This window comes from Callorhinus ursinus, unplaced genomic scaffold (genome assembly GCF_003265705.2).
Source record: "Callorhinus ursinus isolate GAN/ISIS: 27379988/994484 unplaced genomic scaffold, GSC_fseal_2.0 scaffold1, whole genome shotgun sequence".
NCBI classification, from domain to species: Eukaryota; Metazoa; Chordata; class Mammalia; order Carnivora; family Otariidae; genus Callorhinus; species Callorhinus ursinus.
In genome coordinates this window covers 40027393-40048552 of record NW_027397063.1, presented here as the reverse complement: position 1 = coordinate 40048552, position 21160 = coordinate 40027393, and the positions used below count along the sequence as shown (strand labels likewise).

At 33.4% G+C, this 21160-nt stretch overlaps 1 protein-coding gene across 7 annotated transcripts in view; it reads left to right on the top strand.

Annotated features, from left to right (window-relative positions):
* Positions 1-21160, top strand: part of SENP7 (SUMO specific peptidase 7) — a 134673-nt gene that overhangs the window by 96737 nt on the left and 16776 nt on the right. For all 7 annotated transcript variants that reach the window (XM_073892733.1, XM_073892731.1, XM_025873460.2 and 4 more), the window contains 6 exons: positions 2232-2378; positions 7079-7112; positions 13331-13510; positions 15109-15371; positions 16949-17082; positions 18593-18709. In XM_073892733.1, coding sequence (XP_073748834.1) covers positions 2232-2378; positions 7079-7112; positions 13331-13510; positions 15109-15371; positions 16949-17082; positions 18593-18709 — 875 coding nt within the window. The remainder of the gene's footprint in view (positions 1-2231; positions 2379-7078; positions 7113-13330; positions 13511-15108; positions 15372-16948; positions 17083-18592; positions 18710-21160) is intronic.

Genomic DNA, 21160 nt, shown 5'->3' with positions numbered 1-21160 from the left:
TTTATCTGTCTGGTCTTCCAGTAGTGTGGCTACTTGGAATTATTCCTTTTCCTCACATGCAATTAAGGCAGCATGATGTAGGGAAAAGAACATGGTTTCTGGAGATTACAGACCTGTGTTCAAATCCCGGCTCTGTCATTTGGGCAAGTCACTTCTTTAAGCCTGAGTTAACTCATATGTTAAATGAGGGTGATAATACCTACCTCACAAGATTATTTTGAGTATTAAATGAAGTAACATATGAAAGCATTTAGAATAGTGTCACAAACTTAGCAGTTTGGTAAGTCCTTTGTCTTTTCCTTCTTACAGAAAATAATAAATGGAAGTGTCTCAGTTTAATGTCAGCCAGTTGTGTTTTGACATAGTACTTTAAAAAGTATAGCTCTGAAGTGAGGTTCAAATCAATTATTGTCAGTATTCTTATTATCAGCCTCTTATTATCCTATTATAAAGAAATGATTATCAGTAACCACCAGTGTAGAATTATGGTGAAACTTTTGTTGGTTTATTTTTTAATAATGTCAGAGGCTGTTACTCTTTAAGGTGTTATGAAGAATTGGGTCAGTTCTATAAAAAAGTCTGGTGGTCTGATCATTGTTTTGCTGGTGTTTTTATTGCATTGGTGCTCTATATAGAGATCACCTTAGCACCTTAGTAACTATTTTTGCTTGATTGGGCCAGTAGCTTACTTGATGGCTTAATTGTATTTGTAATGAAAACCATGTCATTATTGATAATGAGTTCAAACTTCTCAATGAATTATAGTTTCCTTGGTAGCATATAAGTTGATAATGCAGTATGAAATGATCTTATTTATAAGAAAATAACATTTTTTGTAGAACTGATGGAATATGACTACAACCTAAGCAGAAAATAATGTGAAGACCTACTAAGGGCAGCATAGGGCAGCATACCTTAACATCTCCACACCTTTCCTTGTTTCCAGTTTTAAATGAAGTTATGAGAAACATGGGTTGGCCATTTTTAGGGGCACTTAGTTTAGTCTTTGCAAAATATGAGGCCCCAATAAGAAATTCTTTTTATCTCATCTTCTCATTTTATCACTTAAAACACACACAGTTATTTGTCTGACTGATTAGAATCCCTATAGTTTATTTGTTACCTATACTTTAAGGGATAAGAAGAATATTAGAGTGAGCAATAAAAGATGAGAATGATAAAGACTTTTTATAAAGTAGATAAATGGCACTGTGAACTGGGTTAAGAATAATGAGTACTACATATGTTTCAGATGAGGATTAATCACATTTTCTAGAGGTAGAAGGAGAGTGAGTACACATGCATAGTTGCTCTAGTGGTAATTTATTTGGTCGTTAGTGATGTTAGGGTTAAAGAGGATAATGTACAAAGGCTAGGCAAATATGTAGTTGAAAAAGTCATTTGAAAGCAGTTTAAAATTCGGAAGAGATGTAGGAAACAGTGGCTGCTAATACTTCTTGGTAGTGTATTGTAATTTAAAAGCATGAGTTCAGTAGTGTTTGAGTGGAAGTGGATGATTTTTGAGGTTTTAGGTAACTGGTTGGCTATTTTCAGACATAAAACATAGAGTAAAACAGATTTGATAGAGCAGATGGTTCTTAGGCACTTCAAGTGCATTACCTAAGAGCATCATCTTGGTTTATGAAGCAATTCTATGTGGTTGAAATAACCCTTGACCTGGGGATGGTTGAAATAACCCTTGACCTGGGGATAGAAACCTGGATTTGACTTAACTTCGCTTCACACTAACTTCATGACCTTCGGCAAATCACTTAACCTATCCAAATATCTATTGGTTTTACTTATGAAATGGAAAAAAAAAAAACCCCAAACTACCTCACGGGGTGCTTGTGGTGATTAAGAGATAATGTATTTAGAAACTCATTTTAAACTAAGGCACTATATAAATCTTAATTTATTTCTGTTGAGCTAAAAATGAATAAAACCTATTAGGGAATATTAAATTTGAAATCATGGCTTTGATGCAGAGGAAGATATATTTCTAGAGCTTAGGCCTATGTCATTAATTTAGGATTCAACTATTAATTTTATCAAGGTAAATCATGCTTTTTAAGAAAAAAAATCTAGTAACTATTTCACAATAAGAACAGTATAAAATCCTTCACAAATTCATTAATAGCAATTTAAAGAAATATTTGACTATGAAAATCATTGTCAGCATTTGTGTAATACTTAGGGTTATATGCATTTTATAATTTATTCCTTGTTAGGCTTCATCTGAATTATGTCCATATAATCCTGTCATGGAAAACATTTCCTGTATTATACCTAGTAATGAGATGGATCTACAACTGGATTTTATATTTACTTCTGTTTATATTGGTAAAATAAAAGGAGCTTCTAAAGGTTGTGTTACAGTAAGTATAATTTGTTTGTGTTTTTGTTTTTTCAGTTTTGGATTATGGACAAGGAATTTACAGATTCTTTTTTTTAAGTACAAATGACAATAGAATTGAGATTAATTTTATATGGGACACTTTGAATATGTCATTATACCTACTTTGAGACATGTCTTTAATTGGGGGGGAATCCTAAAATCACAGGGGATATCCTAAAATTATATCTTTGATCTGACTATTCTAATGAAGATCATGTATGAAAAAAAATCATATGTAGTACTGATATTCTTTGGGCTCTTAAACTTACTTGGTGGTAAAGTCAATTTTTATTCAGGGTATAGTTGAGAGCAAAAAGAAGAAATCTTATTTTGCTGGTTTAGATTGTAAACTGAATTCTTCAAATACCTAAATTTCTTTAAAGATCTCCAGGAGTAGTTCCTAGACTGGATTTTACTCAGTTCTCTATATTTTCTTACTATTTCTGCCTGTTAAAATTCTAACCATCTTTTTTTTTTTTTAATTCTAACCATCTTTTAAGGCTTATCTGAAATATATCCTTTTCTAGGAAACCTTTCCTGATTTCTCCTTTCTAGCCAGAAGTAACTGTGTACTTATAGCACTTTGTTTGTACATCTCTTGTAAGATTTATTTTATGGGTTTATAATTGTTTATATTTTTGCCTAAAGCATCTTGTGGTGAAGAGCCATGCTTTTATTCGCTTTTACACCTTCCATAAATGGTTCAATCCTAAATAGGCACTTCAAATGTTAGTTGAATTGCATTAGCCATGTCAGATTATAACTCACATATTCTCCCAAAAGTTTTATTAGTATGCCACTGTGTTAGGGGTAGGGCAGGGAAAAATAAAATCGTAAGACACACTCTCTCCTTTCATGGAACTTGTAGTCTAATGGAAAAGACAGACACATGATTTACATTATGATAAAATGCAGAATGGAAATATGTACAAGAAGGGTGTATATGGGAATATCTGGAGGAATACGGGAAGACTTCACAGAGAAGACAGCATATGATTTAAGACATAAAGTAGATGTTTACGTGGTGACTCTGCAGGAGTATGGCCTAATTTCATGTATAAATCCAGCAAAATCTGGGATCTACAAATAGTGGTAGCTTGTGATATAGTTAAAATTGCTTTGATTGAAAACACAAGAACAATTTTGTTTAATATTCTCTGATCAGTAGTTTTTAGATATTAATGATTTTGGCATGCCTGGGATGATTTTACAATTTTTTTCTTTAAGGAATTTCATTCATTTTTTATGATCTTTCCCCCCTGCCCCTCCCATTTTACTTTTTTATTTTAAATTGAGTTTAATCATTTTTTTTCTGTTTAGTTTGTAATGGTAAAAAATTGGATAATATAAATATAATAATAATTTAGTAGTCAGGGGAGGAAAATACAACATAAACATTCAGCAATGGGTTTTCATTAGTTAATATATTAATTGTGTATTATGGTTAGGTGGACTTGTTATGGGCAAAAAAATAAGACCAAACAAAAAATTACAATTGAGTAAGGAAACTATTTTAAGAAACAATTTAAAGAATATCTGTAATCTTACTTATCCAGAAACATTTGACATTAACTCTACAGTGTATATCATTCCATATTCTTCATATTAGATACACATATATGTTTAAATCAAAAGTATATGACATATATGCTCTTTTATAACTTACATTATTATACTAAGTTAGTTCACGTATCTATTTTGGAGTATTTGGGTTGTCCTTAATTCCTGACTGTTGGAACATTTTGGTTGTCCCAGTATTTGCCATTACAAGTAGTAGGGGAGTGCAAATATTCAATAAATATCATAAAGTAGGTTTTTAAAATTTGTTTCACCTTTGTTGGAACACTTCCAATTGAAATGAAAACTTAATTGTCTAATTAAAGGAAAGCGATTTAGTAAATCAAAGCAAATATATACAGGTAAAATATATGTATATGAAGAAAGGCTGAGGAATTCTGTAAATATTAAAACAGTATGTTACTAAGGAGAGAGCATAAGCAATTTTAAAATTTATTTATTTATTTATTTTTTAAAAATTTTATTTATTTATTTGAGAGACACAGAATGAGAGAGATAGAGAGCACGAGAGGGAAGAGGGTCAGAGGGAGAAGCAGACTCCCTGCTGAGCAGGGAGCCCGATGTGGGACTCGATCCCGGGACTCCAGGATCATGACCTGAGCCGAAGGCAGTCGCTTAACCAACTGAGCCACCCAGGCGCCCAATTTTAAAATTTAAAAGTAATGAATAACATGAAAAGGGGAAAGAAAAAGGTAAAAGTCTTAAAACTTTCAAGGATTCAAAAGACTTTTTAAATATTCTTTTTTCAGACACAGTTCATAATGCTTTGTAACTTAGAAATTAAAGAACTTTTTTGTGGGGGAGTAAATAAGAGAAGTAAACTCAGTCATTTTCCAGATGTTTAATGAGTCTCTACTAGTGTGTTATTGTAGATTAACTAGAGATACCCTTCTCACTCTCATGATAGTTACATTTTAGCTAAACTAGAAAAATATCTATGTTGGGAAACTATTTACATAAAGTAGAGCTCATTTTCTTATAGTTGGACCTTTACTACTATTATTTTTTTAATGTAGAGAATGCTGCAATACATGTGAACACTTCATTTTTTGTTTCTCAGCTTTGTTGATAGTAGGACAAATGTTTATTAAATACACATTGTGTTTAGAGAACTGTACTGGCTATTGTAAGAAGTTATAAAATAGGTATGGTATGATTTCAGACAACTGGGTTTATCTTACTCTCACAAAAATATCTGTCTTATTTTCCCAACTGGGAATTAAATTTTTGCTGGGAATAAGACTCTGCTTTTGGGAGAGGTTACGTGTTGGCTTAGTCATCATACAAAGGTATAAATGATTATCAGATCCTTGCCATGCTGAAAGATTTGATAAAGGACAAGAATGCTTATTGTGGAAGAATGAGAGAATAATGACAAAGTAGAGCCTAAGATATATAGATTCACTACTTCTAGTTCATAATTTTGTAGTAATGTCTATAAAATCTCAAAAGCAAAATCCTTATATTCATTTTCTGTAACTAATTATTTATATTTGCTAAGATATATTTTATGAGATTAAAGACCTGGTGAAATATGTCAGAATTTGGCAAGGGAAAATATACACCAAATATATATAGCAGTTGTGTGAAAGTGACAGAATGATAAGGTGTATTTGATTAAACTAAACTAGATAATATACTTAATCAGATGGTAGTGTCTAGTGATAATAGTTCCTTTTGATTAAGGCTCTTATCTAAAGCTGATAGAGGCTCAGTAAGTAACCTAAATTTACCTACTTACTGTTTTGTATAAGTGGTAGAGACAGGATTTGAACCCCAAGCTCAGCTTTTAACTCATATGGCCTTTTGCCTGAATTTTGCTTTAGTGGCTGCTTTATACTCTGAAATACCAATTTTATATTTGTGAAACTACAATATGAAATAATTTTTAAACTAGAAGAAGAAATGAGTCACAATAAACCTGTGATTTCAGTGGACATTGTTTGCTACTTATTTGGAATTCTGTTGGTAGTTAATTTAGGTACCCATGTACCAAGATTGTTTTTAATTTTGTTTTGTGCTCACAGACTATACTACTGATTTGGTAAACAATTTCATAAATGTATTGATCAAAAGAGAAACCTAACTGAAGAATAAATAAATAGCCATGAATTCATTTGATATTAGTGGAAAAATGAATTTAAGAGCCTATTTTAGGTGGAACATTTAAGATTTTAGGTGCTCCATGACCTTGAGAGTTTGTTATAAAAGCAACACTTAAGGTCAGATGTATACAGAAGATTCCTAGAGAAAATTAGTGTCCTGGCACAGAAGGAAGAGAAAGAACAAAAACTTTGCTGCATCTTCAGTCAGAAGGGAATTTGTAACATGGAAAGATGAATGCTAGGAATGTTAACAAAGCCAAGAATCAAACCCCGTTTTGTGGTTTATTTACCAAAGTCACTGACACCTTGGGGTTCTCTTGGCAGTTTCTTGGGACTTTGTCTTATTTCTTCCACAAATATTCAGGAAACATTTTTGAAAAACATATTAAGTAAAGTCTTACTGGTTTTTATAAATGAGCATATTGAGAGTTAAATTACATGCACAGGGTTCTTCCATAAAATTAGGTCTTTATTTATTTATTTATTTATTTATTTAAAGATTTTATTTATTTACTCATGAGAGACAGAGAGAGAGAGCGAGGCAGAGGGAGAAGCAGGCTCCCAAGGAGCAGGGAGCCCGATGTGGGACTCGATCCCAGGACTCTGGGATCGTGACCTGAGCCGAAGGCAGACGCTTAACCATCTGAGCCACCCAGGCGCCCATAAAATTAGGTTTTTACCAGAAAAACTCCAACTAAGTCTTTACAGTGAGACATTTTCTTGGTTTATTGATAAAAAGCTTGAGCACTTTTTTTTGAAAATTATTTTAAAATAAAATTTAAACTTATTTCTACACCTAACATGGGGCTCAAACTCACAACCCCAAGATCAAGAGTTGCATGCTCTATGGACTGAGCAAGCCAGGCGCCCCTTGAGAACTTTTAGTATAGACTTTGAATACATGCTTGTGGTTTGAAAAAGAAAAAGAACTGAAAATTTTGAATAGTAATTTATATTGAGTGGTAACTCATTTTTTGCTTTTTTATATTTCCTTTAGTTCACGACAAAGTACGTTAAGATCCCATTTCAAGGTAAGCTGTCATTGTCTTATGATTTCTTTTCACTGTAATTTTGAACATAAAATAGCAAAAACTCTGAAATCTTTCTGCAGCCAACTTTCCACAGTTTTTTCCAGTATAGAAATTAAGTAAAACTACGATTAATAATGTATTTCAAGTTAACACTTTTTTTAGCAGCTTTAAAAGGAGTTAAAATATTTTATAAGACTATTTTAATATATTTTATAACTATTGTTTTAATGAGCAGTAATATTAAGGGACTCAAAGTAGCAGACATAAAGTTTTGATAGCAAGATTTTAGTGTGATGAAATGATGAAAATAGGAACTGTAAGGAAAATTTATAATGTTGCCCACAAACTTGTAAAATGGTTTTGTATAGAGGTTAGGAGAAATTTTTTTATACCATTTCTTATCTGAGTAGGGCAAAGTAGATTGGAAACTGTACCTGCAATATGCAGAGACTCAGACCATTTTCTTATTTTCTCCCCAACTAAAATCCTTTCAGAATAATAATGACACTAAGAAGACAAATAAGAAGCAATAGAGAATAGTCTCTGTAGAGAATGAATTATGAAAAGAATGAGGAAGAAAAATAGACACAGATAGCACTTCACAAGTTGACTAGGGAAGAGAGGAAGCTTCTGTTCTAAGACTGAAGATGTGATCAAAGTAACTTTAATTGGACTCCCCGCATAGCCATGTGCAGAATCCACAACTATATATTATGATAATCTAGTAATTAGGAAGCTACTATAAGTAGTAAGAATGTATAGGCAAGGCACAGAATAAATATATTGATATTCCTAATTAGGATATTTTAATAAGTTATTATGGAATAATGTAACATGAACCATTTAGAAGAAACAAAGACCTGTGATTTAAAAGAAAATAATAATTTCCTAAAAGAAAGTACAGTAATCTATAGTAAAATACCTATGTAACAACACTCCTCCCATATTTTCTTTTAATTGAGGTATAATCAACATGTAACATGATATTGGTTTTAGGTATAGTATATGTGCTGCCGAAGTGAGCACTGGTTTTAGATATACAACATAATGATTTATTTGTATATATTGCACGATGATACCTACTGTATGTCTAGTTAACATCTTTCCCCATACATAGTTGCAAAAGGTTTTTTTTCCCTATGGTGGTGATTGATGACTTTTAAGATCCCACTTAGTGACTTTCACATGTGTAATACAGTATTAGTAGCTGTAGTCACCATGTTGTAGATTATATCGCCGTGACTTATTTGTAACTGTAAGTTTGTACTTTTGTCCCCTTTACCCATTTGGCCCACCCACCCCCTGCTTTTGGCAACCAGTAATCTGATCTCTATATCCATGAGCTTGTGGTTTGTTTGTTTGTTTTTTAATTTTACATGTAAGTAATCATGTGGTATTTGTCTTTCTCTTTTTTCAGAGCATGAATGTGGGGAGGAGGCAGAGGGAGAGGGAGAGGCACAAGCAGATTCCCTGCTGAGTGCAGAGCCCAACACGGGGCTCCATCTCAGGACCCCTGAGATCATGACCCTGAGCCAAAGTCAGACACTTTACAGACTGAGCCACCCAGGCGCCCCATAAAAATCTTCTAAAAACAAGGCATGCTTATGAAAGGTTTTAATAGATGAGGAATGTAGAAGTCTAAATGCTTATTCTTTTTCTACAGTAGCTGAGGGAAATATTAGTTTTCATATTTATATTAGCTATTAATTATGTTTGGCTGTGACTTAAAGAAAATAATTTATTTTTCCTTCACGAAGAAGAAATCCAGAGGTAGGCTAAACAGGGCTGATATGATTTTGTTTGGTCTTCAGAGGCCCAGTCTCTTTTGTTTTTTTACTGTGTCATTCCTGACATAGGACTTTCATCCTTAAGTTTGTCTCATGGACAACTGGCTGCTTATATTTCGGTCATCATGTTTGTGTTCTAGGTAGAAAGCAGGAGGAAGGGGAAAAATGGTAAAAATCATACATACCACCTATCTCTTGCCTTTTTAAGGAGCCTACTTGGATGTGCATGCCACCTAACCTCTTCTACTTACATTTCCTTAGGTAGAATATAGTCATATGATCACACATCTACTTGCAAAGGAAGCTAGGAAAATAGAGTTTCTAAAAGCTAAGTATCTTGCCTCCTTAATAAAATTAGGGTTCTATTACTAAGATCCCTAATAGTGGTTAGGAAAAATGATAGACAAACTCCCACTTTCAGTTTCTTCCATAGTTCTGTAACAAAATAAACCAAATATTGGGGAAAATTTGGTAGTGAGGTATATTTTCCTTAATGATGGTGTTAAATCTCCTTTTTTAAAAGGGAAACTTTTTGAAGCAGTCTTTCTAAAGAAAATTATGGTTGGTACATTTGGATTAGTAGTAATTGTCTAGATTTCACAGAAGTAGTATCAATTATTTGGGACTGTGAGGTGCATGAGGAAGAAATGCTGAGGAGTTTCTGAAGGTTCTTACTCTTGTAATTTAGTCTGTTTGTCTTTGCTGCCAGTTTCACTGACAGTTTTCGGAATGGAGGAGTTACAGTGCCCATGGATTAGAAGAATTAATGTTATTAAAATGTCCATACTACCCAAAGTGATCTGCAGATTCATTGTAATACCTATCAAAATTTCAATGACATTTTTTATAGAAATAGAAACAATTGTAAAATCTGTCTGGAACAACAAAAGACCCCAAATAGCCATAACAGTCCTGACAACATGGCTGGAGTCATCACACTTCCTGGTTTCAGACTATATTACAAAGCTATAGTAATCAAAACAATTTTGTACTAGCATAAAAACAGACACATAAAACAGTGGAACAGAATTGAGAGCCCCAGAAGTAAACCCATGCATATGTGGTCAGTTACTTTTCAACAAAGGAGCCAAGTATATACAATGGGGCAAGAATAGTCTCCCCAATAAATGGTGTTGGGAAGGCTGGATAGCCACAAGCAAAAGAATGAAACTGGACTCCCATCTTTACTGTATACAAAAGTCAACTTAAAGTGGATTAAAGCCTTAAATGTAAGATCTGAAACCATAAAACTCTTAGAAAAAAAAACAGGGGGTAAGCTTTTTCCCATCAGTCTTGGCAATGATTTTTTTGGATTTGACTCTAAAAGCAGAGGCAGCAGAAACTAAAATATACAAGTGGAGCACCATCAAACTGAAAAGCTTCTGCATAGCAAAGGAAACCATCAGCAAAATGAACAAGCATCCTGTGGAATAGGAGAAAATATTTGCAAACCACATATCTAGTAAAGGGTCAGTATCCAAAATATATAAAGAACTCAGAAAACTGAATACCAAAAGTCTGATTAAAAATTGGGTAGAAGAAGTGAATACACATTTTGTCCAAAGAAGACATACAAATGGCGAATAAGCACATAAAAAGATGCTCACCATCACTAATCATCACAAAAATGCAATGAAAACCACAATGAGATATCCCCTCATACCTGTTAGAATGGCTATCATCAGAATGACAAGAAATCAGCAAGTGTTGGTAAGGATTTGGAGAAAAGGGGAACCCTCGTACATTGTCGGTGATATTGTAAACTGCTGTAGTTCCTGTGGAAAATGCTCTGTAGATTCCTCAGTAAATTAAAATTAGAACTGCTATATGATCCAGCAATCCCACTTCTGCATATGTATCCAAAAGAAATGAAAACAGGATATTGAAGAGATGTATGCATCCCGCATTATACACAGTAGCCAAAATACGGAAACCACCTAAGTGTCTGTTGATGGATGAATAAAAGTGTGATTTATATATACAATGGAATATTAGTCTTGAGAAAGAATGTAATCTTGCTATTTGTGAGAACATAGATGGACGTTGAGGGCATTATACTATTTGAGAAAAGTCAGAGAAAGACAAATATTGCATGATATGCTTATATGTGCAATCTAAAAAAGTTGATTCTCAGAAACAGAGACTAGCATGGTGGTTACCAGGGGCTGGGACATGGGGGAATTGGGAAGATGTTGGTCAGAGAGTGTAGACTTCCAGGTATAAGATGAATAATGTACAGAATAGTGATTACAGTTAATAATACTGTATTATATACTTGAAAATTGCTACGAGAGTTGATCCTACATGTTCTCAACCTGAAAATGAAATGGTAGTTAAGGAGATGTTAGCTAATGCTTCGATGGTAATTGTTTTGCAGTAAATAAGTGTATCAAATTAACGTTAGCTTAAACTTACACAGTGTTATATGATAATTGTATCTCAGTAAAGCTGGAGAAAAATGAAAAGTCATAGTCCATGTAAAAAAAAGACAGTAAAATAAAGTAGGATAGCTAGGTAGAGAGAGAGAGATGGCGATAGGAAGAGACAGAACAGACTTTAAAAGGCAAGCCAGTAGGAAAGACTGGACGAAATAGATGCAAAGAAAGAAAACAAGAGTGATGAAAAGAAAAACGTTTAAAAACACAAGTAAGGAAAGAATGGAAGGATGAAGGAGAGAGAAGGAGGAATGAAAAAGGAAAGAGGAAGGGAGAGATAAAGAGATGAAGGAAGGAAGGATGTAAAGAAAGGAAGTAAGAAGAAAGATAGGAAGACAGGCAGGATACAGGCAAGTTAAGAATAGAGAAAGAAAAGGACAGTGAATGAATTGGACTGAAAAGAGAGAAAAAAGCTATCAAAGAGAAAAGAAAAAGGAAGGGACCAAGATAGGAAGTAGGAGGAAAGAAAGAGAAGTTTAAAGTGATGAGTCTGTAGGAAAGAGTAAATACAAAAGAAATAAAGAATGTGGGAGTAAGAAATAGAAAGAAGCGTTTGAAGGGAGGAGGTAGTAAGAAAATTAAGTACAATTGTGGAATAGTGGGGAAAGAAATCTAAAAAGAACTCAGTTAAAATACTACAGTAAAATAGGATTGATGAATGGTGACAGCTATATGGAAGGTAGATAGGTATGTGAGGAGTAGATGTAAAACATAAATAGATCCATAGATAGGTGATAGATAGATGGATAGATATAGATTGATCACTAGATAGAAGTGATTTTAAAAAGGATTATCCAGGAAAATGCCAATAAATAAAAGGTAGAAACAGAGTTAGAAAGAGAAGGAAGTTATGTAAAATGTTTTTAAAAGGAGCAGTGAAATAGTGTAAGTAGGCAGGCAAGCATGCAAACAGGCACAGAGGAGGAATAGAAATACAGAAAAGGAGCAAGAAAAACATGAAGAAATGGAATAAGGGAAGGAAAGAATGAATGAAAGGAGGAAAAAGTAAAGAAATAAAGACAAGATGTTTAAAATGGATCAATTGATTATAAGAAAAAGTCAGAATAGAATGTCTAGCGTGGGAACATTAAGATTAGTTAAGTATTTGAATGCTTATTGTAAAATGCTTGAGTGATATGAATCACTTGGGGTTTTTGTGTTTTGTGTGTTTTTTTTTTTTTTTTTTTTGGTAAGCCCAAAATTCTGATTCAGTACATCTAGAGTACAGTTCTGCGTTTCTAACAGGCTCTGATGTGATCCCAGGCTGAGAACTAGATTTTGAGTAGCAAGGTGCCAGGAGATAATGGGGGGAAGGAGTATTAAGAGATTTGTTTCAAATAGGTATTCTTCTTGAGTTTGTACTTAACTGATAACTTGTATTCCTAGTTCAGATGCTTATTTTCTTAAAGTTGGACTGGATGACCTTCAGGACTTCTTTACACTAGTTTTCTGTGTTTATATGTATTTAAAAAAAATCCTCAAAGAAGGTTCTTTTAGCTTACTAGGAGAAAGACCCATAATTTTGAGGGATTACCTGGAGGCTTTGAGAAGTAAAGCCTGGAAGAATTTTATTTATTCATTTTTTTTAAACCTGGAAGAATTTTATAAGAAATATTATCTTAGACCATTCAAAAGCTCATAATATCTTTGAGAGTCTTTTGATAGTGGCTAGTCTCTATAGTGGAATGCACATATTTTGGGAGAAGAACCATAGGAATAAATTGGTTTGTGTTAACATTTGGGGTCTTGGTTGATGGTATTGACAAAATAGAAATATATAATTTTCTAAGTTATACTATGCTTAGTTTTCTGGATAGATCAGATAGTTGTCATTGTCGTCATCTTCTTTCTTCTTCTTTGCTTTTTTTCTGCACTGGAAATAATACTTCTGTAAAATTTTGCCATTCATTCTTTTTGAAAAACATCGTGTATTAAAGAAGAGTCATATAGTATGTAAGTGTTTTATTCCTAATGTTATCTTTTTATTTGGTTTTAGTGTCCTTGAATGAGGTTTCATTGCTAGTGGATACCACACATTTAAAGAGGTTTGGGTTATGGAAAAATAAGGATGATGATCACGGTAAAAGGAGTCATGCTATCCTGTTCCTCTGGGTCTCTGCAAATTATCTTCAAGAGATTCAGACCCAACTAGAAAACTCCATATTAAGCCAGCAATGTGAGTATGAAATGACTTCTAAATTTTGGAATAACCTGAGAAGTCATGTAAATAGTTTTCTTCTAAAGTAATTTAATAGAATGTAATTATTTCATTGAATTGAAATTAAGTTCATTGGATTAAAAATAATTTTAACCCTTAATGTTATGCAAGATAAATTATTTTTTCTACATAATTTCTTCTGATAATTTTACTCAACCAAGAGAAATTATCTTTTAAAAAAGAAGGAATACTTTATCCTTAAATCAGTTGCCACCCTTGGCTATCTTTCGTACAAATTTCTTGCCCTTGTTTCATAATGAATACTGACAGCTAATCAGTGGCAGTGTTAAATAAAATACAGAAGTCTTTACCTTCAACATTATTCTTGAGTTTTTAAAAAAACTCACTTTACTTAAATATATCATTTTTCTAAGACCGGATTGAATACTTTTGGGAGAATGCTCCCCAAACTGGTCTATTTAAATGTATCTTAAATATCTCCCAATTTTGCTTAGTTTTCAACTCCTAAAGAGTCTAGTTTAGAATTGCATAAATCACATTAGTAAGGTTCTTTCTTACCTCTTTGATCGCTCTACCTTGCCCTCTGTACTCCCTTGCATTTAAACGTGGTAAGTAGTAAACTCAATTTTATACCTTTAGTATTATAGTAGTCTCTCCCTTTATCCATAAAGGATATGTTCCAAGACCCCCCCCAACAGATGGCTGAAACCACAAATAGTACTGAACTCTATATATACTGTGTTTTTTCCCTATATATACATACCTATGATGAAATTTAATATATGTTAGGTACAGTAAGAGATTAACAATAATAACTAAGAATAAAATAGAATGATTATAACAATACACTGTAATAAAAAGTTACGTGAATGTGGTCTTTCTCAAAATATCTTATTACACTGTACTTACCTTTCTTAATGATGGTGATGTAAGAAGATGAAATGAGGTGAATGACGTAGGCATTTTGATGTAGTGATAGCCTACTATTGACCTGATGGCAATAGGCCAGAAGGAAGATCATCTTCTGGACTGCGGTGGTTGACCATGGGTGACTGTAACTGTGGATAATGAAACCATGGATAAGGGAGGACTACTATGGTTATTTTGCTGTCCTACTCCAAATTAATTGGGAAAATTCATGATTAAATAGGGAAGTTGGGGTGTGAATGTCATCTGAGACCATTATTGAAATGACTGATGAAACAAAATGATTTTGAAGGAAGTGTTTGATCAGAATACTTTTTTATTCGGTAGATTTGATAAATGGAGGAGGCAAGAGAAAAATATTTAAATGCTTAGTTATCATTCATTCATTTATTCATAAATTCATTAATATATGTTTACTAATACCTACCAAATGCCAGATAGTAGAGATACAGCAACTAGTACTATTGTAGAGTTTCTCTTTTAATGCAGGAAGAGTTAAAATTTGTGACTTTTGAATCGCTATTACTAATGGCCTATTTTGGGATTTAATTTGCCTGGGTTATTAACTAACATACAAAATACTGTTATTAATAATTAAATTATTTTAATTATAATCCCCTTGAAAAATAACACTATTAATAAAAATTGGTTTCTTTTTTCTTTTATAGCAAAATCCAGTGAGTTCATTTTCCTTGAGCTACACAGTCCTATTTCACAAAGAGAAGAATTGAAATTGAAAGATATTATGACAGAAATAAGTACAACCAATGGAGAATTAGAGCTTTCTTATCCATTATCTTGGGTTCAGGCACTTCCTTTATTTCAGAACCTCTCTTCAAAAGAAAGTTCTTTTATTCATTATTATTGTGCTTCAACTTTTTCTTTTCCTGCTGTTGCTGCTGAAGAAATGAAGATGAAATCAGTATCTCAGGTTAGCGTATGATTAATATAATTGGCGAGGTTTTGTAAAAATTTGTTCACTGAAAATAGAGTGATGTGAAAAATGCTATGTTTTGTCAGAACGGTACAGGAGCCAACCTGAAAGAACTCCCAATACCAAAGCTAGAACAGTTTTATTTTTATTTTATTTTATTTTAAAGTAAACTTGACACCCAATATGGGGTTCACACTCAACGCTGAGATCAAGAGTTGCATGCTCCACCAACTGAGCCAGCCAAGCGCCCCAAAGCTAGAACAGTTGGATCAATAAAATAGGTAATGATAACATGTGATTATTACCAAAGAGTAAAATAAATACCCATAAATCTATATTAATACAAATAAATACCTGAATTAATGAATGAAAAAGAAATACTGATGGTGGATAATTGACAATTCTTTCTTAGAAAAGTATTTTGATTAATAAATGTAAAAGGAATAAGAAATACAAAGCCACCATAGTTAATGATTGTTGTAGGCAAGGTCCACCAATAGGTGAGAACTTGGAGAAACAGGATATGTGCATATTCTCAAAAGTCTCTCAGCCAAAATATTTATTAATTATAAAAAGAAAAGTAGTAACTTTACAGTGGAGAAATGTGGCAGACATCACCAGGAATAAGAGACAGTCACATCATGCACTGAGAAGGGTACATGACTTCTCTGGTATTCTTCCCAATATTGTGTAACCTCAATCTAATTATGAGAAGTATCAGACAAACCCAGTTACAAAATAACTGACCAATACTCTTGAAAATATCAAGGTCATGAAAGACAAAGACAGGAATTGTAGGATCCTCATACAGAAAAAAGATATCAGTGGAAACACTAGTGATATCAGAATAAAGTCTAGTTTATAATATTATACCAATGTTAATTTCTTAGTTTTGATAGTTGTAACTGTGGTTATACAAGCTGTTAATATTGGGGGGATCTGGGAGAGGCTTGTATATCTCTGCCAAATACATCTGGAAAGAAAAGTTTTTCAAAGTTTGTCTATGGCAAATATAAACTTTTGGTCTCTTAAATTTTATTTTGTCCTACCTGTTATATCTTTTGTTCATTTTGAACTGAAAAGTTTTCATGTTTTCTTTAATTATAAAGCCCATATCTGTAAGTAACACTTCAAGTTAAGCTTTGACCACTGTATGTACAATATCTTTTTTTTAAAGATTTATTTACTTATTTGAGAGAGAGAGTGCATGTGAGTATGGGGAGGGGCAGAGGGAGAGAAAGAATCTCAAGCAGACTCCCTGCTGAGCATGGAGCTCTACAAAGGGCTCGCTCTCATGACCCTGAGATCATGACCTGAGTTGAAATCAAGAGTTGGACGCTTAACCAACTGAGCCGCCCAGGTGCCCCCGTATGTATAGTATCTTTTGATCAAAAGTACTCTTTTGATTGCATGATATCTTTGGAGAAATTCTAAATGTATAGATATAACTCATTGATACTGATTTCTTTTAGTCACGTTTTCTCTTGAAAGTCTAGGTTTTGACTTTATCCTTTTGAGAGATAATGTATATTTATGTATCTATAAGGAAACCTTTTTCTTTGCCATTTTGTCAGCCTTCAAATATAGATACAGCCAAGCCAACTTACACCTTCCTGCAGAAGCAAAGTAGTGGTTGCTACTCACTTTCTATTACGTCTAATCCAGATGAAGAATGGCGAGAAGTCAGGCACACTGGACCTGTTCAGAAGTATGTAGTGTGTCATATCCTGTTTGTAATAGGTGGACACGTTAGTAATTTTCATTCATATTGCTGATTTTAAGTAGTTTACCTTTCTCTTTTTAACTGAGGTGTAATTGACACACAATAAATATTACATTAGTTTCAGGTATACAACATAGTGATTTGACAATAGTTTACCTTTTTAAATGTTTGAGTTTTGCCCTTACACTGATGGTTAGTAATAGAAATAATAATTTTTTTATTTTTTAGAAAGTTAAAAAAATTTATTAAGAAAACAGTTGGTGCCATTTTACTTAGTTTTATGTCAGTAAGACATAAATGGTAACCAAAATGTCAAACTGAGTAAGATTGAAGTATTTGTTGAAAATGCCCGAGTAGCAGTGTATGGTTTTTATGTTTATATATTCCATATCTGAATATATGGTAGGAAAAGTGGGGTTACTGAACTGAAGTGTGCCTCAACTTAAGGTACTTTGGAGTTTATTAGAACTTGTTTTTCAGAAGTTGCTACTTTATTCGTATTTTATCTTGTATGTGTCTCCTCATGGTGGCTAGGCAGAACAGGGAGTCTGTGCATTTGAGAGTGATTTCTCTTCCTCTGTATGTTTCTGTTAAACAAACAAACAAACAACAAATAAAAAAACAGGATAGAAAATTTAGCCCATAAAATAGTAACTATCATATTAGCATTTAAAATTTCACATATTTTTATTTGCTTTGTTTGCCATGATTAAATCAATTGCAGATGACTTCATCTTCTTGAATCTTTCTGGTTTAAGAAGTACATATTATTATACCTTTATTATTGACTATATTCATGCAGTGAGGACCATCATGTGTATTCCAAGATTATAGCTAGAAACTCAGAACTGCCCTTACTTCTGAGATTTTAGAGAAGGTGCCAGAAAAAAGATGCCTAATTAGTGGTTATCTGTTTTCTACTTCTTTCTGCTTGTGTTATAATCACTTGTTTTCTTTATATTCTCTTAAGATTTACATTACAAGCACTTTGTTATAGGAAACTTGCCTTCTCTGATCCCATGTTCTTTCTTTATTGCTCAGCTGTTGCTGTGGACTAGCCACCAGTAGGAGAACATAGTTTTTGACTCTTGGCTCTTCTAAATAGAAAGGAATTAGTCTTGGGGATTCCAACTTAGAGTTGGAAAGTCGAGCATAGGAAAATCTTTTATGGTTTATTACATCAGTTTGTTGAAAGTTAAAAATTGTACAGAAGAGAGATATCTTTGATGGTATTATAACTGATTGTGAGGTATAAGGTATTGATTAGACAAATGTGATACTAGCCCACATGGGATTGGAAATGAAAAGATAATGAGAGTACTGTTAGTACCTTGTGAAAATAAAGGAAAATATAATTGCTTATATCCTGTTAAGTACTTTTACTCTGTACATTTTAGTTATTGAATATATTGCCCTATTAGTGTTATATAACAAATCTCTTTGATATTAGAATTTTCACTACCAGTATGTTTTAACTTTAGTTTTACTTTTTAAGGTTGATTGTGTATCCTCCACCACCTACAAAAGGGGGATTAGGAGTAACTAATGAAGATCTGGAATGCTTAGAAGAAGGAGAGTTTCTTAATGATGTAATCATTGATTTCTACCTTAAGTAAGTACAATGATAAATGATCTCATTTATCAGTTTTAATGTGAATCTTAAATCGCATGTCTATCACTGAAGTTTTGTTAACTCTAGCTAAAAGTAATCTGCCAAGAATTCAAAGATTTTTGCCTACCAGGGTTTTCTATAGTTGACTTCAGTTTCATTCCTTTACTTCCTATAGATGCTATATACTTGAGAAGAGTTACTGTTTTTTGTTTATTTTAGTTTTTTAATTTACTTTTGATTTATAGTTCTTGGCTGTTATATTACTGTGGTGAAGGAAGTACTTAAAAAATTACAGATCATGGGGCGCCTGCCTTCGGCTCAGGTCATGATCCCAGGGTCCTGGGATCAAGCCCCGCATCGGGCTCCCTGTTCGGTGGGAAGCCTGCTTCTCCCTCTCCCACTCCCCCTGCTTGTGTTCCCTCTCTCACTCTGTCAAATAAATAAATAAAATCTTTAAAAAAAAATTACAGATCACTTTGGGAAAGGAAAAGAAGCAACTTTGTAGTTATCTCTTGTGTCTTTAAGCACTATAAGAGTTACCTGTTATTTAAAAAACCCATACCATGATTCCATTAAAAAATAATTTTCAACTTTTTGTATAGCCAAGCTGAAGGAATAGATAAGAAGGTTTTATAAACTTCCATGCAAAGTTTCTAGTCCTCATCTTACCTGAACCCTCTTGTTTAATATTACTAGCCTTATTCCAGTCTCTCAGGCTCTAAATCTCTCTTTAGCATTTACTCTTCATCTCAGATACTTTACATTTGATTTCTAGAATTGATTTGGGTCTTTTTAAATATCTTTTACCCGGGGCCTCATGAATTATGAGGTTTTCCAGTCTGTCTGGTAAGAACAGGCACTATTCTTGCTGCTGGCTACCATTCCCTCTCATCTTTTCAAGTAGTTCTCTCCCCAGCCTTTTCCTCACATGCATGTGGTGATCAAAATTCTTCTGAATACTTAAGGAGCATTCTCTGCAGGTGTCTGGAGTTTTCTTTATCTACAGCTCTTCCCTTTTCAGTATTCTGATCTGCAAATTCTAGTTTCCTTGGTCTCTGCTGACTTTCAATGTCTCCTCAACTTGTAGTCTGCCACCTGGGTTATTCCATCCCATGCTGCAGCCTGGAAACTAGCAACACACTAAGCTGGGGCATTAGGGGAGCTCACCTTGTTTTTTTCCCATTTCTCAAGGATCACTGTTCTTTGTTGCCTGATGTCCAGTGTTTAGAAAACTAGTGATTCATATATATTTTGTCTGATCTTTTGCTTCTTTCATCCACAGGAGGATAAATCTGGCCTCTATTATTCCATCTTGGCTACAAGCAGAAGTCTCCATTATCATTGACTCTTTACCCTCCCTTCCCTCTCTACATAGTCAGTTGCCAATTTTTTCTTCTTCTTCTTTTTTTATTATTAACATATATCATTTGTTTCAGGGGTACACATCTGTGATTCATCAGTCTTATACAATACATAGCCCTCACCACAACACATACCCTCCCCAATGTCCATCACCCAGCCACCCCATCCCTCCCACCCTCCTCCACTCCAGCAACTCTCAGTTTGTTTCCTGAGATTAAGAGTCTCTTATGGTTTGTCTCCCTCTCTGGTTTCGTCTTGTTTCATTTCAGTTGCCAATTTTCGTAGATTCTGTCTCTCAAATTCATTTATTCTTTTTCTTCTGTCATCATGATTTTCTAGTACTTCTTATCTGACTTGTTACTGACTTCTAACGAGTCTCCTTGTATCCTTTATCTCTGTTTTCCTATCCATTAAGTATATTACGACCACCACTATTCTTCTTAAACTACTCTATGAATGCAATTCCCATTAGAAACTTTTATTAATCTCTTATTACCTGTCAAATGAGTTCAGACACTCTGACATTTGAGTCTTGATAATTTGACACTATCTTTTCAGCCATCTACTAATAATCCTGTATGTATTACAAAGTCCAGCAAAATTGAATTATAAGTAATTTACTAAACAAAGCCCATTCTTATTCACTCTTCTCCCTTAATGCCCTGTTTGTCTTGATTCCGGAAGACTTTCCTCTTTATCTCAATCTGTTGAAGTTTTATTCCTCTTTCAAGGTTTCTCTGAAGTGGTACCTTCTTGAAACTTTTCCTAATCTTCTAAACAGATATTATTAACTCCCATAATACTTCACTGCATCTCTTTTATAATACTTATAATATTTTGCCTGATTTTAAAGTTAGTTGATGGTATTATGATCTTTCTCCTTCTAAAGGTTACACATCTTACATCTTACTTATTTTTGTATTCCTATAGTAGTGTCAAATTTATATTTGGTGAGATGAACTGGATCATATTGTTAGTTTTTGTGTGTTTTATTGGAATTAGCTAATACAATTTTATTCCTAATTTATTTCCAGTAGTACTTTTCTGTACTTCCTTTTCACTGAATTGCCTGTATCTCTGTCTCATTGA